Source organism: Gopherus flavomarginatus, chromosome 10, assembly GCF_025201925.1.
Source record: "Gopherus flavomarginatus isolate rGopFla2 chromosome 10, rGopFla2.mat.asm, whole genome shotgun sequence".
In the NCBI taxonomy this organism is placed as follows: domain Eukaryota; kingdom Metazoa; phylum Chordata; order Testudines; family Testudinidae; genus Gopherus; species Gopherus flavomarginatus.
Genome location: NC_066626.1, coordinates 70,413,793 through 70,432,701, shown reverse-complemented (window position 1 = coordinate 70,432,701; position 18,909 = coordinate 70,413,793). Strand labels below are relative to the sequence as shown.

The 18,909-nt window shown below is 41.2% G+C and overlaps 1 protein-coding gene across 8 annotated transcripts in view; it reads left to right on the top strand.

The window, feature by feature from the left end:
• KALRN (kalirin RhoGEF kinase) overlaps positions 1-18,909 on the top strand; it is an 805,383-nt gene that overhangs the window by 539,413 nt on the left and 247,061 nt on the right. For 7 of the 8 annotated variants that reach the window (XM_050916882.1, XM_050916885.1, XM_050916887.1 and 4 more), the window contains exons 16-19: positions 8,051-8,170; positions 12,030-12,248; positions 15,733-15,882; positions 16,962-17,076. In XM_050916882.1, coding sequence (XP_050772839.1) covers positions 8,051-8,170; positions 12,030-12,248; positions 15,733-15,882; positions 16,962-17,076 — 604 coding nt within the window. The remainder of the gene's footprint in view (positions 1-8,050; positions 8,171-12,029; positions 12,249-15,732; positions 15,883-16,961; positions 17,077-18,909) is intronic. The other variant, XM_050916883.1, reaches the window with a different exon arrangement.

Genomic DNA, 18,909 nt, shown 5'->3' with positions numbered 1-18,909 from the left:
ATTAGGCCCATTATTACAGAATTGTTTTTAGAGAAATCCAGTGATGGCTGCACTCTGAATAACTAAAGCTGTGGGTCTCAGAAGCAAGGATTGGTTAATTTCATTCATTGGCTTGTGCCTTAGAATATTCTACAAACCAAACATCTAAAAATCTAAGTGATAGAACTGAACTGTCTAACTTCTGCAAGAGGAACACAAATAGCTGTCTTGAATTAGTGTTTCTTTAACAGCATTTGAACCATCAAAACCTTCATTACTCTGTGACCTTTCAGCAAGCCTTTGGCTAAGAATCATTGTATTTGTTCAGCTGAATCTGAAAAATCTATTCCTTATTAACCTATCAATTACTGTAGCTAGTTTCCCCTGAAAAGAGCCAAATTAAAATATATCTGTGCCCTATCATAAGGTGGCTGTATTTGGTTTCCCCGGGGATGAGTAATGTTCACAACCACTTAGTGAAATTGGAAAATATATTGATTTTGGCTTGTTGTTCATCTTTGGTCTGGTCCAAATTTCCTTCACTTTTTAGAGCACTTGAGACAATGAATGGCCTCCATCTCATTACCAAATTGCACTTGGTCTTGAGAGTCAATTGAGATTTGGTTGCCACAGACACCTACTGTAGCTCTGGTAAAATTGTGCTGAAACAGCAAACTAGGATAAGTTCTGGAAAACGTACATATGTTTGCATTTTAATGTAATGGCTCACGTAAATCCAAAGTCTTTTTCCTGTCTGTATCTATTTAAGTCTCTTTTAGGAAAGGTTTCTGCATTAAATCACATGCTTCACAGGTTTGAATGCCAAGAGGATACATGTTTGGAGCTATTTAAATGGAACATCTCAAAATGTGATGCTCTGTGACCTGAAACAGAGTGGAAATAATATAGATCACTGGTTCACAAAATCTTTCATATTAAAGAAGAGAGCCTCTCAAGGACGCGTCCCCTCTCCCCGTGCCCCTCTTTCCTGTTGTAACCATAGAAGTAATAGCAGGATAGTATTAAGGAGATAAGATTAAAAGAAATTCCCTTTAATGCAATGCTGGCAGCTGTTTGGCTTTCCATTCCTGTTCCCCATTTTTATATTTGTGCATTTATTTTCTTTCCCTAGGTGTAAGACTTTACTTTTCTTAGTACCCAATGTACCCAATCTCCCCTCACTGCCCCACTGTTACTGTCTCTCCAGTTCATTTTGCTGTTTAATGCTTCTCTCCTGTGTGCGTTGTAACCCACCAGTTTTGGTGTCCACTTCAGATTTGATCACAATTGAATGTAACCCAAAGGACTACATGAAGCAACTGGTCTTGACTTTTTCCAGTTTAACAGAAGAAAAAGGCCTCTGGAAACCTGAAAAGAGTCTTGAGCTGGGCTAGAACTCCCAAGAGGTGTCCTTGCTTGAAGACTGGCAGATGCTTCCCTGATATACTGAAAGAAACTCCTCAGATCACCTGCAAGGGAATCACCTGCAAAATAAAGATTCTTTTACATGTATTTCTTTACTCACTGGTGGAGTTTCAAGTTGGAAGTCTGAGGAGAATTTGGCCTTCATGTTTAATTACAGTGGGATACAGAAACAGTGAAACTCTGCTTATAGCCAATTGGAACAGAAGTCGATAATTGTTTCAGTGCATTGTAATTACAATTATAGTGAAACTTCTGCTTATAGTGAGATCATTCTGCAGGGAAGAGATGTCTTTGCTCTAAGAGGGTTCCACTATTACTGCTTTTCAGTCATAAGCAACATGATTGGACCTCTTTGGAGAGACTTAGGGGGGTTATTTAACTCCAGAAATATTTAATTTTCACTTCAACAAAATTGATAAAATCTGCAATTTGTAGGAAATGTCTGTTTAAAGGCCATCTCTTAGTGTTAGCCTGTCTGCACATTCCCAGATAATAGCGAGTCTGTTCATATAGGAGAGTGATCAGAGAATTGTCTTGGGGCTATATTAGAAGCATCTATACAAAATTTTAATTAAAAGAATATCAAGCACTATGTAAATCTGAGTCAATTTGTGAACAGGTCTTGTAAGCCACATAAAAAATATGTAAATGTTCACCTCCAAACATTCCCCAGTCCTAATTCCAACTCACATGCACAGAGAAAGAGGCTCTTTGTGATTGGTTTTTGCCCTGGCTGTGGTGAGTACTCAAGGAAGCTTTGGATATGCAAATAAAAGCTCTGCTTGCTAGATGTACACAAAAAATAAATATTAGTGGTGGAAAAATTATTTGTAAAAAAAAGTTTAGATGGTCTAAGCTGAGAACTGTAGATTTCTATAAGCAATGAGGAGCATTTGTGAATATGTTTGTGCCATCAGAATTCTCAGTAAACATTATGGAGTATGTTTGTGGCTATCTGCATGATTGCTCACTGGGCCTTGGGGGAAGGATGAAAGGAGCCTTTCTCTGCCTTGCACTCCTGAGCACAGTTAACTCCTGCCATGGACCAGGAACTCCTAGCACCTCTGGCAGTCCTAGAAACTCCACCTGAGCTGAACCACCATGGGGAGAAGGGAATGCCTCTTGCACCCTGTTAAAGAAGAGTTTATACTATGCTATCACTTCTGCAGCCATTGTGGATGGTAGATTGTGAAGCCTGGGTGAAACCAGATGATGGGGTTGAATCATGAGAAGCTGATAACTGCAGAGAGATGAAAGAGATAGTGGAGAAGAGAAGCTGAGAGGTACCAGGCCTGCCGGAGGAGGTAGAAGGTGGCACTGGGGAAAAGGCTCTAAAAGAAAGACCAGGAGATGCTGAGCATTTAAAGAAAGGAGCAAATGAAGCAGTCACAGAGAAAAGCAGATGCCATCAAAGTTCTGGTTTGAATGTTGCGGACCTTTGATCCAAGAATGCCTGCAGCTTGCAGTTAACTGGCATGTTGGGACAAATGGGATAAAGAAGACCACACCGAGGGCATGTGACTGAGCCTCACTTTTCTTTTGGACCTGCACCTGGAACAGGCATGAGATAGAGCAGGCCTGCACAACATGCGGCCATGCGGCCCGCAGAGGCTTAGTGTGCGGCCCACGGGGGGATTCTAAATCCCCCGCACACGGGAAACACCGCACTCTGTGGGCAGCCCAGAGCCCTTTGGATCCCGGCCATGGCTGGGATTTAAAGGGCTCAGAGCTCCCCGTGCCTGTGAGCAGCCCAGAGCCCTTTCAGTCCCTGCTGCGGCTGAGATTTAAAGGGCTCAGGGCTCCCCGCGGCTGCGGGCAGCCCAGAGCCCTTTAAATCCCAGCCGCTACTCCTGTGGCCAGGCTGGCACTGAGATTTAAAGGGCTCAGAGCTCCCTGCAGCTGCAGGCAGCCCAGAGCCCTTTGAATCAAAGCCGCGGCTCTGGGGCCAGGATTTAAAGGGCTCGAGCTCCCCTCAGTGGCAGGAGCTCTGGGCCCTTTAAATACCTGCCCCAGCCCAGCAAAGCTCCGAGTTCCCCCGACTGCCGGAGCCCTGGGCCCTTTAATTTGCCCCTGAGGGCTTCCAGCCACCTCTTCAGCTGGGAGCCCCTGGTTGATTTAAAATTAAGTATCACCTCCCCACCCCCAACCTTCCTTTTTGGCCCACAGCTGTTTTGGTGGGGCAGCGCTGGGGAAGGAGGGTTTGTTTCCGCAGGGCTGGGCGTTGCTGGGACGGGAGGCCGGGAGGTGCTGGGGGAGATGTTTCCACGGGGTCAGGGGGTTTTGGCCCTCAGCTGTTTTCTTTGGAGTGATGTGGCCCTCGCCGCTTTACGAGTTGTGCAGGCCTGCGATAGAGTCTAATGTGCTTCTGTACACGCTATGAGTATTCATGGAGGAAAGAAAATGAGAAAAGATGGGCTATGCTAAATGAGACTTTAGTAATACACCAAATAGCAAGGTTAATCTCTACTACTCATGTTGTAAATTACCCACTGGAAGATTACTGTAGCATTTTTATAGCTTAAATCTTCTTCCCTTGATACTAATTAACAGTTATCCTGTGTGCAAGTTTTGCTTACAAACAACTTCACAAAGCTTCAGAAAGGAGAAAAATGAGGATGCTTAGGTGAAGATGATTAACTCTAGGTTAGAAACTTACATAATTACTGCACAGGCTTCAAAACAAAGGATTTGTCATACCTGTTCAGACCATCAGTTCTCATATCCTGCCTGCAGCAATCCATATCCGGTGCTTCAAAGAAAGGCTAAACCCTGCCCTTTCCCCCAACCAATGCTAGACAGTTGATCATACAACACTGTACATAGGGATAAAAATGTCCTTCCTAACTTTCTAATCTCTTGGAACCCTGAGTCGTCAGATGTGATTTACCTTCTTAGCTCTAATAACTACTGCAAATGTTATAGTACCTCAGAAATTATTCAGCATCACAATTAGGAGTGGTGATGACAAGGCTACTCTTCACATTACTTAAAAACTCAGAAATTGTTGCTGAAGCTTTCTGGCTGGAAATGTAAGGATACACAAATCTGAACTGAAAAATGAAGGCAGTGAGTACAGGATGGAAGGTTTTACATTGCTGGTAAACTTCCAACAAGCTGTGTGTTTTTATAGTGCATATAAAGTGAGCTCTGATTTATAGTCTGACTTAGACGCTTAGAATAATTTCTTGTAATCATTATTACTGAGTTGTTTATTTCAGTTGTTTGATTAACTTGGGCAACATAAAAGGCAATTGTATTTGTGAGAAGTTGGTGAAGCAGAAAAAAAGATTGATTTCAAAGTAGTTTGCATTTAGACTTAGGCAATTAATTTTGCTGGTGTTGATCAGGTGTACTAAATGTAGACACTGTAGACCATGGGGGCAATGACTGTTATTGTTTTTAAACAAATGGGACACAGCAAAAAGTATGTTAAAATATTATCAACAGGAGGGAAGCCAAGAGGACAAGTGAGGCACTGAGTTAAAGCACTTGTGCTTTGATCCTGCAAACATTTACATACACTCTTCTCTTTAACAGCATGACTTGTAAACATTTGCAGGATCAGGGTCTAGCTTTGTATCTCTGAAGACTAGATAGTACATTTTCAGAGCTGGATGAAGTTTTAGTTTCCACTGAAACATAGGATCCACAGATCTGAGGATGATTAGAATGTGCAGTATACAATTGACATTTCTGTCTCCTCCTGCTGCTTCCCAAATCTTCCTTACACAGATATCAGTGGAAAGTAAATTGCAGACTAGTGTTGCTACTAGATGGTAGAGTAGCACTAGTGTGTTACTACTAGATGTCAGTGAATACTGCAGAACATCTAGGAATATTCAACTTGCAATTTTTAACAAATCAATTTTGCTCATGCAAATGGTTTTCATAAGTGATTGAGTTTTACTGATTTACATTCAGGAATATTCACACTTTAAGCACGTGTGCATTCTTCTAATTAGGGAGCAGAAATTATGCCTTTTGACTTACCTGACCAATCAGAACAGACTCAGGTTCACAGAATAGTGGAAGAGCCTGCCCTTAGTCATGTAGGTACTGTACCTGGCTTTCATCAATATTGTTAGTACCTCAGTTTCATGAGAAGAAAATTTAACCAAAAATTTTGGTAAAAGTGTCACATGAGAGAGCTCTGAATGAAGCCAACAGACTCCAGGGAATGAAGAATCAAGGCTGAAATGCCATGCCTATCCCGCTAACCATTTTTAGTTGCAGCACATATAGTATGTGTGTTTACCTGCTTTCAAACAGTGAGATGAAGGGCAGAGTGACAGCTAGCTGTACCACTTAAATTTCCAGTGTTTATTGGGTTAGGTCAGGCATTTGTTGTTTTTGTAAAGTAGTTTTTTTCAGAGCCATTGTGTAAATGTAACATGGCTGACAAAATGGAAGAACAAAACTCTAATTTAAGATGCAAATTACTGATTTCATTGGGTCAAGGTGGCTGTTGCACAGAGAAATCAAGTACATGGAGGATGTCTCATTACCACAGATTTTAGAAAGTAAGTCCTATTATGTCATCCAGTACGTTGCCCTATCTTTACAGTCAACCTGACTTTTAAGGATGAGGTTTGTGAAGCTGTCGAGGGGATTTAGAGAGACAAATTCCTAAAATAATTCTGCATCTAAATCTAATGTTTTAGAAAATTTCAGCTTAAAGGTTTGATAAGTGAAGGCTGCTTCCTAAAATTCCATATGACATTCTGATCGCTTTTTAAAAAAAAATAATTATGCTCAGCTGCTGCTTTTCTAAAAGAAATACTCCTTTTTTAAAAAAAATTCACACCGGCCCAGTTCAGCCGGGAGTTCAGCAAAAATGTGAAAGTGTTTGCTGGTTTATGCTGTTGTCACTTCATATCTTGTCCAGCCATGGCGATCCTTTAGTTAATTCCTTCCTAAAAGAGACAGGGTTTCAGCTCTTGGTACAGTGTAGTTTGTAATACATGGGTTCACTGGTCTAGGGGATTATACAGAATCATAGACAAAAAGATTGTTGTGTGATAATCCCTTTCCTTTTTCTCAGAATCTCAGTTGTGTTTCCCACAGCAACAGTAGCACCTGCTGATGAAAGAGAGAGAGCTGATAGATCAAGACTGCCCTACTGCTGACTTGAGCAGAATGCTATTTTTTACAAATTAGGATCACCTACATGTGTGGACTTGTTCTCTTTTTTCCTCCTAGGGACAGCTAATTTCCTTATCCCAGAGGGAGGCAAATGGCTGTGAGGAGGGTGATGTATGATATAGGGAGGGGAAAAATTGTTCCTTTAAGGCACTTGAATGAATCACTGTGGGGGGAGGGAGTACAGAAGATAAATTGCTATCTAGAATGGTAAACCAAAGTTATTGAATTTCAAAGCTGTATAGATCATGAACTACATTTGTGAAAGTGATTGGGCCGTAAGGATTTCCTGTGAATTTGCGAACTGGATGTAACAACTTGCAAAATAAGGCTGGATTTCTTGCAATAATTTGCAGCTACATTAACAGAAAATAACTAAGAGTTGTAGGAAAATGTATCCAGGAACTTACATGTGCAGTTTGAGTGATTATTTTTAGACAAAATGTTTTAAAATAGCAGAATGCATTTCCACTGTTTTAAAAAAATGTTCTGGTAAATCTGTCATACATATATCTACAGCCCAGTTCTGCCACACTAACAGTGTCCCTTACTCCAAAAGTAGTCTGAGAACCTGAGCCAAAGCCATTGAAGCCAATGGAAAGATATTTCCTGACTTCAGTGGGCTATGATTCAAACCCTTATTGAAACCTGTGGGATTACTTGCAGAATAGGATACTATTCAACATCAGTAAAGGTAGCAGGATTGGGCCCATAATGATCTGGGGTGGGGGAATTGTTCACTTACATTTTTGAGAAAATTAATGTCCAAGAGACTATCAAGCATATTTGCATTATTCTTAGATAAGTGCAAATATACTTATGTAGCAAGGAGGCAGGGAGGTAAACTGTACAAGTGCAGAATAAGAATCGGAGTAAGATTAGAAAATGAAGATGGAAATTGCGCTCTGTGCAAAAAATACAGTACAGGGCATGAGCGCTCACATTGCTAGCTACAGTCAATTGGCCTGATCCTGATTTCATTTAAATGTGAGCTCAGAATCATGCCCCTGGTCTCTATGACACTTTGCTAAGAACTGCTAATAAGATGTAAGTACAACAAAGCATCTTTTAAGGTGAAAATGTGACTTTTCAAACATAAATATGGACAGGAATTTGAAAAAGCAGTGGAAGAGCTTGTCTAATTTGAATTCTGCCCTGTTACCCTTTGCATTCCTGCCCTGTGGCATTTACACAGAGGAATATTCACTTTTGTAATCAAAGCTTCACATGACACTGGGCACTTCCTTGTCATCTAAATACTCCTGCAGTGTCTTATAATTTTTCAAGCAATAACTTCTACAGTGTGACCTTTTGCCTCTTTGACAATTAATATTATTTATGTAATGAAGTCAGTCTTTATCCAAGGATTTATCTTCTGCCGATTGACTTGCACTCAGACCGTGTTAAGCAAAATACATTTCTTCAGGTGGGCTGAATCAGTAGGAGACTCTGTGACTGCATGGACAATCAGATCAAGATAACCTTTCAACATATCCTTTCTGTACAGGTGCTCGGCTGGATTCGGAATGGGGAATCAATGCTCAATGCCAGCCTCGTCAACGCAAGCTCCCTTTCAGAAGCTGAGCAGCTCCAGCGAGAACATGAGCAATTTCAACTGGCCATAGAGGTAACACCAATGGGAACATTTTGCTTCTCTTTCCCAGAAAAACAGTATAGATGGGACTGTCTCTCAGGCATACATCAAACCTTTGTTTGCTTGAAGAAAAAGAAAAAATAATCTTTGAAAAGGCAATTTATAACTAACCTCATAACGTAGCAGGAGGTTAACAGTGACATAAATTATGTATCATCAATAGCTAGTCCTTTTGATGTCCGATGTAAACAGTGGCATTCATGAAAACTCCAGACACACACATCCTGGTAATTCCTTTGCTAAAGTTATGACCACTTGAAATAGGAAAAGTTAACAAAGTCAGTTTCTTTCTGAGAACAAGATTTGTAGATTTATTTTCAGGACCCACCATTATGAATATATTCATCACTGAATATTAAAGCACCCTCTCAGATGAAATCTCTGTCTGACTTAATTCTGCTGTTTTGGAATGAACAGGGGAAGTTCAATAAAGAAGAACTCTCCAGAAATATTGTTTTGTCAGAATAGAGAAGTAAAGTTGGTACTAACTGTTGTCTAAATGGTGGTTTTGCCACAAGCCCTGTCCATGGGAGAGCACAGAGTTATACTGCCCTAGTATGGAGATTTATATAATATGTTTTTATATTGCACTCAACACCGTAGTGTCTCAGCATCTTCCAGTACTGCATTAAACAATGTGATTACCATCTGTCATTGCATTTGATATTATACGGGTGACATTCTAAGGGATGTATTGCCTTCTCCCATGCATGCTGATTAAGTAGTGTCTAATCCCTAGATTATTACTCTAATGGTTACAATTTTCATGGGTGAAGGAACACGCTGGCTTTTCTCAGGTCTCCTCCTGCAATCAAAATGTGTTAAAAGCAAAACAAAAAAAACTAGCTAGTGTCAAACTTGCAATTGCCATGAAAATAACATCTCGGTAAAGGAAAGTTTGGGAGAGTACTTTGCTTAGTAGAAACTGTTTTATATATTCCTGTAAACTTTAAGGAAACTGCCATATGTTATCAGTGTTGCTAGTTGGTTTAGGGGTTATAATCTCTGCAAATAGGGTGACCAGATAGCAAATGTAAAAATTGGGATGGGAGTGGGGGGTAATAGGTGCCTAAAACCCCAAATATTTGGACTGTCCCTATAAAATTGGGATATCTGGTCACCCTATCTGCAAATAATCAATTTTGATCCAATTCTGCTAGGATTAAGGGAAGAGCAGCTCTTCACTGATGTTGCTCCCTGCGGGAAAAGCAAGAGTTTAGTGTCTGGGATAGAGGGAGGGTGGCAATTCAGTATCAGCTGGTTGGCACTGAATTGTGCTGACTAGATCTTAGCAGCATTAGGCAGACAGCACTGTGAGGAAGGATACATACTGTATGTGTATCGCAGCTTGCTACCACTGGGGAGATGCTTGTATTCGGAGGTAAATGCGAGCCACACAGGGGGAAAAGGATTACAACATTGTAGGAGAAGAAAGTTTGCAAAGGAGAATACGCTAGATAAAATATTAATAGTTTAAAGCTCAACATGTGAGAGAGATCTGCAAAGCACACAGGGCAGAGACAGGCCTCTAAAGGTTTTCTAGATGTTGAATTCATTTTAATTTAAAATTCTTTAAAGTGTATTTAAAATAAGCATTACTACCCTGACAGCAGTAAAGCAGCTGGATATTAAATTCAACCAGTTGTTCTTGAACATCTTCCTAAATGTTTCTGCCAACTATTAATCCTTTTTGCTAATAGCTTTCTCTACATTGCATTATTCAACAGCATATTACCAGACATTTTCAAGATCTTTTCCTGGTTCAGGGATTAGATCATAAATGTATCAAGTGTGAATTTGGCATTAACGGTTAAAAACGAAAAAAAAGACGAGGTGTGTCTTTAGGAGACTTGGTTTTCCTTACAGAAGGTTAAAAATAAAATCAAAATGTTGAGCTAAACAGTGCCCCCACTGTGCAGACATGCCAGATGGGGGAAGGACTGAGGGGCCTTCTTCATCTTGGCAACCTGCATAAGAGCTGCCCTTGCACTCAGGGGTGTGCAGAGTCTGCTACTCTGTTGTTCCCCCTGGGAGTAATAGCTATGAAAAAGGTTGAGGAGTGTGTGGATTCATGATTCTGTCCCTTCTACACCCTGGCTTCATAGCTGAGCAGCTGTGATACATCCCAAAAAGCCTTAAATTACTGTAATAAATTACTCCTCCAGTCAGCACAGCCAGAGTACTCCAGGAGGTACCCTTGTCTCCTGGCATTCCCCAGGGGTGGTGTTACTGCAACTCCCCTACAGTATGTATCTGACATGAAATATTGTTGTGGTACATTATTATTAGATGGTACAAGGCATGGAGAGTCAAGATCACTAAGATCTTCAAAGACCAGTGCAACTTTTTTTCATCCAAGTGGCTCAAATTCTATTATGAATTATTAATAGGGCTTCTGATTTTAGGTTTTAACTGATAATCAGCAATAAAACGCTCCCAACAAAAAGTAAATGAAACTAGTGTTTATCCAATAAACACTGGAAATGGGTACTTGTATCTATGGGCTTGTCTAGATGGAGTAGTAATGCAGATTATGGGCATGTGATTTCTAGAGTGCACTAATATGCTGTGCATGAATTGGTCTGCTGTGCATTAAAGGTTCCCCAGTGCTCTTTAACATAGTGCTCTTTGCAACTGTATTATGTTAAAGTGCTCTAGGAAACATTACAAAAGGATTGCTCAGTACAGTATATATTACTGCAGTGGTTTTCAAACTGTGGGTCGTGACCCCAAAGTGGGTTGTGACCCCGTTTTAATGGGGTCTCCAGGGCTGGATTAGATTTGCTGGGGCCCAAGCTAAGGCAGGTCTCAGGTTACAGGCCCCCTGCCTGGGCCTGAAGCCACTGGACTCTGACTTTGGCTCCCCGGCCTGGGGGGATGGGGCTTTGGCTTGGCCACCTGCCCTGGGGTGGCGGGGCTTGGGTGAGCTCAGGCTTCGGTCCCCCATCCTGGGTCCTGTAGTAATTTTTGTTGTCAGAAAGGGGTTGCGGTGCAATGAAATTTGAGAACCCCTGTACTACTGTAACAAGTAACCTATATAATATACGTTACTCATTACAGTATGTACATTACACTATGTACCAAAACCCTGATTGTTGGACATCCACATAAAACTCAAACATTGCTAAAAATTAACCCTGAAAAATGAAATTAATAACCTCCCCAAAGAAGCCCGAATTATGAAATAACACTATTATTAATAATAATACATTTTGCATGGCCATTTACAGAGATTAAAATAAATAATGGTCCCTTTAAGGCACCTTCACATTTTCTGGAATTGATGGCTTGGAATATTAGGGCCTGATCCCACAGATACCTGGGCAAGTGAATATCTGTACTCACATGAATAATCCCACTTATGTTAATGGCAATATTCATGTGAGTAAAGTTATGAGTTTAAGTGGATCGGGCCCTTAGTTTGCTAACTGTTATAGATTTGTTTATTGCTTTCATCCTTTGCTGCAGAGTGGGGAGCATTAGGCACTGTGTAGAGGCTGGATATAGCTCCTGATTGCCATTAGCTGAATTCTGGGTACCAAAAAGGGTGTAATTCCATCAGGATTCCTAGGTTACTGCCATAGTGGCAGTAGCTAATCTATAGAGTTTACCCATATATCCGCCAGTGCTTGCTGCTCCTGCTCTAACAATGTGTTGTTCACTTGTGTCAATAAGGTGCACCGAAGTGCTTTATAAAAAATAAATGTTAATTCTAGAAAATTATCTGAAAATGTTTCACTCTCTCGCATCTTCATGCTCACACCTCACTTCATCTCTTTACCATACATCTGGTACATCTGTACAAACCTCTTTTTCCTCCCCTCATACACAGTCCCTCTTTCATGCCACTTCCTTACAGAAGACACACCAGAGCGCTCTGCAGGTACAGCAAAAGGCTGAAGTATTGCTACAGGCTGGGCACTATGATGCTGATGCCATCCGGGAGTGTGCTGAAAAGGTGGCATTACATTGGCAACAGCTGATGTTGAAGATGGAGGACAGGCTCAAGCTGGTCAATGCATCAGTTGCTTTCTATAAAACCTCTGAGCAGGTGAGCTGAACGATGTTGTCCTGGTATATACAAACATAGCTGGTTCCCAACCTAAACAGGAAAGGTCTTGATTGTACCAACTAGTGCCATCTGCCTCCTAGTCACTTGGTTACTCTCTACTCAGCTGAGGACCTTGACTGGCTCCCAATCCCTTTTCACAATTACAGGCCATGGTAGCTTTCTGGGGCATAGCACAGAGCTTCAGCTTTAGGATTCTTCTACCTTATCCTGAGTAGTCCCCAAGGTATGGATGGACAGTCTGGAATATGAGGCACAAAACCCAGAAGTAGAGCTGGTCAAAATTGTTGCATCTGAAAGGTTTTTTTGATAAATGTCACTTTGAACTATGTGAAAACTTTTGCCCCTCCTGCCCCCATTCTTCTTTTCATTAAAATGGTATGAACAATATTGAGTTTGGGGGTTTTCTCTCCCCTTCCCCCAGGGGGAAAAAGGGAAAGAGAAAGGAGGTGAAGGAGGGAAAGAGCGTGAAACCACAATATTTTTGTTTAGAATTTAGATTTTTTTTGTTTCATTTCAAACTTTTTTTTTAAAGGGCTCTGTTCATTTCTTTCCTTTTAAATTGCTACCGCTTAACATTTACAATTTTTGATGTGCCCTAGTCAGAAGTATCAATGCTAGTTAGGCATCCTGGTACCAAACAAATAAGGAAATAAATTATAGAATGGCTACTCCTAACCCAGTAGTACAGGGCAAGACAATGTAGGCCATGCTAAAAATCATATATCAGCTCTACCTTGCCTTGTTCCCAGGGCCGGCGCTACCATTTAGGCTGCCTAGGCAATCGCCTAGGGCGTCAGAATAAACGGTGGGCGCCGTTTTGCCGGAGGGGGTGGCAGGCGGCTCCCCTGGAGCTGCCGCAGTGATGCCTGCGAAGGGTCCAGTGCTCCGTGGCTCAGGTAGAGCTGCCGCAGTCATGCCTGCGGACGGTCGGCTGCTCGCGCGGCTCCAGTGAACCTCCCGCAGGCATCACTGCGGCAGCTCCACCGGAGCCACGGAGCACTGGACCCTCCGCAGGCACCACTGCGGCAGCTCCAGCAGAGCTGCGGGACCAGCGCGCGGGGCGGCGAAATTGCCGTCCGCCTAGGGCACTCAAACCCCTAGCGCCGGTCCTGCTTGTTCCAGGAGTCTATATATTGCAAAGTGCATGCGAACTGGCTTCTGATATGGTTGGATTAGTTCATCCCTTGCATAAACAATTTCAGCTCTTATTGAGGTCAATGGGAATTAGGTCTGTTTACACCAGGGCTTCTCATGTGGATGCTCAGATGGCATTGCATGGTTTAACTTAGCACAATCATGCAGTTTGTGCTGGTGTGGACATTGCATATCTTTGGGTTTGGTATACAAAAGGAAACAGTGATTTACACTGACCCCTGCAGTATTATTCACATGCAGTTAGTTCATGCAGTTGAGAGTGCCAGACAGGTCCTGTCAGGACCTGCCACATTAGGAGCAGAACCCTGCCCTGCAGTGGGTATAGCTGATTTGATGGTAGCACAGTTTCTTGTGTATTATGGACAGGGATTTTTTCTACCCCCTCCATGTTACAAACTACCCCTTGGCTAGTCTCCAACATGGTTTGTTTAATGCATTTGTAACCATGTTCAGAGTAAATGCAAACCTTGTTACATGTGCCTTTGGCTGGCGAGACTTTTGAACATGGTTACTATCCTCAGTATACGTAGGGTTGAAAAGAGCTACTGCTGCTAAAGGGGTCTGAGGGAAAAAAAAACCACTGAGGGACACATAGGTGCCTTATACAGTGAGAAGCGCTGGCCAAAATATATGTAGTTTCTTTGTCAAATCAAGACTCTTTTTCCACTTGCAGGTTGTTGATGAGCATATTGCCATGTCCAGCAGTTTGCTCATTAGTTGCTTTTATTCAGTGAATGTTTGGTGTAAAGAGAGTTCAGCTCACAAACTGTTCTCTGCAAGTAATCATTCATCAACAATCAGGTATTTGATTGGTCATCTAGGTCACATGGTGTTTCTCTTTCCTGATTAGATGACAATAATTTTTGTACACAGGAGGATAGCCTGAGTAAGTAACTGAGGCTTTGATACTCTCAGAAAGGGAGTGGGGCCCACTGTAGGGAGCAGCTGTGGGAGAGACGCTAGAGCTAAGGAATTGTAAGAAATGTTTGAACTTTTCCATAACTCTGTTCCACAGCAGCTGTTCTGGCTACCTCTATGGTCCCCTGATTTAAAGTTATCCTAGTTCCATCCTGACTGTGTTTACAACAAACTTTATGCTAATTTTTCCTCATCATGGTAATAAAGAATAATGACATTTGCATATATGAGGCAGTCCTATTTGTGAAAGGCATGTACACAACGCTGTTCATCTTGTTTGGTTAATAGCCTCAGGGCCAGTACTCCAAAACATTTCGATGCCCTCAAGAACCCCAAAATAAAAAGCAGGTAAGCCGAATGCTTATTCTGTGTACAGCACCTAGCACGCTTCCTGCGCAAATAAGTGTTCTTGTGTCAACATGCACATTTGCACACAGACATTCTCACAAACAGAAGCTTCCTCTGAACATTAGCCTTGTTCAGATGAATATTAGTGGGAAGTGCGTAAGAATGTGTGAACATGGTCAAATCCAACTTCACTGAAAATTTGGGAGAATGTTTGAAGGACATATTTTTTACATCAATGTGATTTAGCACATGGGCGGTAGGGCACTTAGAATCCCAGTATGTCACTATTCGCATGCAGTCTTTTCACAGTAGCAAAAGCTCTGTTGTTGTTAAGGGCTGCTCTGCACACCATTTTCATATGGTTTAACTATAGGGGTTTAGTTGACTTATTCCGGTAAATTTACCAAAGTAAGCTATAGCTAAGCTTTATACCAGTATAACCGCATCAACACTAGCGGGTTACACCAATTTAAACTATAACCTTTTCTAAACAACTGTTACAGAACTGGCCACAGACAAGAGCTAATGTGCAGCTGAAGAAAATTAATTCCAGATTTAGATTCTGTTTCAGGAAAGTATTTAAGCATGTGTTTAATTTCAAGCTTGTGCTAAATCTTGTTGACTTCAATGGGATTAAGCACATGTCAAGCACCTTTCCTGAATAGGGATCATTTCCTGAATAATCTTCTGGGGCAGATGGAACCCTATCCCAGTATAAACCTCAGGGTTTCTCACCTGTTATTTCTTAGAGGGGGAGTAGGATTTCTCCTCCTTAATCAGGATGAGTTAAAGACCACAGCTCCAAACTGCAGGGATCCCTAGTGTGAAGAATGGATGATAGGGCCTTCTATGAAGAGGCCCTTTGCACCCACATATTCAACACTCCTTGATGGCACTGCTCCCATGGACTGAGATCCCAAATGCTTATCTGTGAAACACTTTTGACTGGTCTAACAGTGAGCTAATCAGCTTTTAATGAATCTTTATGTTGCCGATTATGACTCCGGTAATTGAGCTGCTGTGTTTTGGGGCCATTCTTCAGGTGTGCAGTGTGCTGGAGAGTCTGGAACAGGAGTACAGAAGAGATGAAGATTGGTGTGGAGGTCGGGATAAGCTTGGACCAGCAGCTGAGATAGACCATGTCATCCCCCTTATCAGCAAGCATCTGGAACAGAAAGAGGCTTTTCTCAAGGTGCAATCTTACTTCTATAATTGCTCAGAAACTCTTTCAAGCTTGGAAGAACAGGATTATTAAGTATTATTATAGTAATGTATTTTCTAGGAGGCAGAGCAGTTTAGAGTGATGTTTTTGCGCTTGCAGGGCGGGAGGTTCTAAATTCTAATCCAGCTCTCCTACTGACTTATTATGTAACCTCTGGGCAAGTTTCCCACCTGTATAATGGGGATAGTTATACTTATCGAGAGAGGCATTGCAAGGATTAATTAGGTAATATTTGCATTATAGTTGGAGCATGTTAATTGCTACACAAGCACTAAGTAATATTTGTTCGCAAAATTATTTATTATGAAAATTTAAAATACCCGATAGTACAAGGCATTTCATATGTGCTTATTTGAAATTTAGAGTGCTTAGAATTCCATGTAACTAATGAATTAGAGATACATGAAGTAGATTTCACCTCCATAGGGCAGTACCAGGGTTGATTCTGGGCTTTCTGCCCGCCATCCAGGTGTTACACCATATGAGCTACTGAGCTGGTTGGCTTGAATGTCAACTAGCCAGGAGCATGCCACCCATTATAAATGACTATACTTATTTGAAACTACTCACACAGGCCAATCTTAAAAAGTGAAATATATAGATCACTTGTGGTATGCAATGAGCAAATTTCATGAGGCATTAAGTGGCACATAGCACTGGAAGGGGCCTCCTGTGTTATCAAGTTAAGTCCTTGTTATCACAGGCAACTCTATCGTATGATCACATTCATAAATTTATCAGTTGATTTCTGTACCAGATCTTTGCACAATTACTTTATTATCATAATTAATTTGCTTCAGGAAATTAAATCAGCCACTGTTTCTAAATAGCCAGGTATAGTTAATACTGTGTAACGCACCATCCATGAGATTGTTAGTTTAGTGGGTGATGTGTGGTACATGTAACTATCAGATGTTGCTCTTCAGAATTCTTTCATGTATGACCACCTGCTTCTGGAGGTCAAGAGAAAAAGTCATTGTTTAATAAATTTCCTCCTGTTTTATTTTTACTTTTGCAATGGTAACTCTTCTCTGGGGGGGTTTCCATAGGCCTGCACATTAGCACGAAGGAACGCTGAAGTATTCCTCAAGTACATTCACAGGAACAACGTCAGCATGCCTGGAGTAGCAAGCCATACCAGGGGGCCTGAGCAGCAAGTGAAAGGTTAGTGCGTTGATGCAATAGCAGCATTAAGATTTTTTCTCTCACAAACCTAGATGTCAGATTCTCATCACCCTAAGGCTTCTACACATGTCATAAAGGAGCCCAGAAGCTTATTACTTACTATAACTGAAACAACATCCATTATCAATAACTTTAACAACGACATCTTGGGATCTTATGAAGGAGTTCCTTTCTCCATTAGACTGAGTGTCTCATATAAAACACTAACTCTGATGAATGTTAAATGAACGTCAGAAAGACACTGGCGCTGTGGCTCCTCTCATTTGGATGAAGTCTACGGGAGTGACAGGGTGCAGTTCCATGAGTTGTGTGATACAGGAGGTCAGACAGGATGATCATAAATACCTTCTGGCCTTAAAACTTATGGAAGTCTGAATAGACGTAAATCAAGTATAAGATCTCAATACATGCCTCTTCTGCCAAGACAAGCAGAAAATCAAAATTAAATTATGCTTGTCATTAGAATGCAACTTGTGTCAATTCATTTTTTGTATTCCAAATCATGCTGCCACAGCAAGCACTAACCAACTGTCCTGTCCTTCACTAGTCTCTTTCACTTGGTCAAAAGAACATCGTTGCAACATGATGATGTATTCAAAGTTTTTGGCTGTGTTTCCACTCCTGTTCCCCTACTCTTAATCAAACAGTTACTAATCTGTCCCCAGCAATTATGTAAGGTGCTGCTAAAGACTAGCCAAAGTGAATCTGCAGAACTAGCAAAAATTTTTATTATTGAATGACTTGTGAAGTTGTAGAAAGGAGTAGATTAATGGCAATGCAGACATTATATAGATTAATAACAAGAGCACAGAAGCCTGGGTTATTTGCATTCAGTAAGAGCATAAAAATGCCTCTGATCATTACAAAAGACACTTTTTTCTTTCTATGGATGCTAGTTTTTCTATTGGTGCCAGATTTAATCTCATATTTAGCTTAAATTGTTAATGAATTTGAAAAATTGGTTGTATTTTGTCACTCTGTGATTTCTGCATCTATTAAAAATGATGGGCCAAGTTGTTTAGGCCCCGATTCAGCAAAGTACATAAACACATGCCTAACGTTATGCTAGTGTGTAATCCATATGTGAGCGTGCAGATCATCAGGTTTTCAGTTCAGCGGCCAAACCGAAAAAGTGCGGGAAAGTCATTTTAGATTAACTTGAAATGAAATGTTTTTGAGATTTTCAGCTAACTGAAAAAATTTAAAAAATTCATTACAGGTGAACAAAATGTTTCATTTCATTTTGTTTTTGAGGTGTTTTTACCTTTTAATAAAATTAATAACATGGAAGTAAGATTCAAACCAAAAAGTGGTTTTGGATAAAAGTGTTGAAACATTTCATTTAGAACATGTCAAAATGAATGTTTCAGCTTTTTCTAATGGGGAGTCTGGCTAGCAAATCTTTTCTTTTAAACTAGTATGTGTGACACACTGGCTAAGTGTGTTACAGCCCTCTCAAGTGGGATGTAACAGCTGTTCTTAATCATTCTGTTAGCTCAAGAGGTTAAAGCCAGTGTTTTGGTTGTGAAGCTCCTGGGTTCTAGTCCCCAGTGTCAAGTCTGCATAGCCTGGGTTGGAAAGATGGCAAGATATGAGAAAACATATATCTCTTTAGGCCGTCAAGCAGCAGCAGAGCTACTTCAGCTGCTCTAGGGCTTTTGGCATTGAGACTACAGTCATTTCCATAATGCCCTCATAGCACTTTCTCTACGTTGGGAGCAAAGGTGAGTGAATCAATGTGTAGCTGATCCACAGGAACCAAAGTTCACTGTGCAGGGCTCTACATTGTTCTCAGGGGTCTCCATCCCCTTC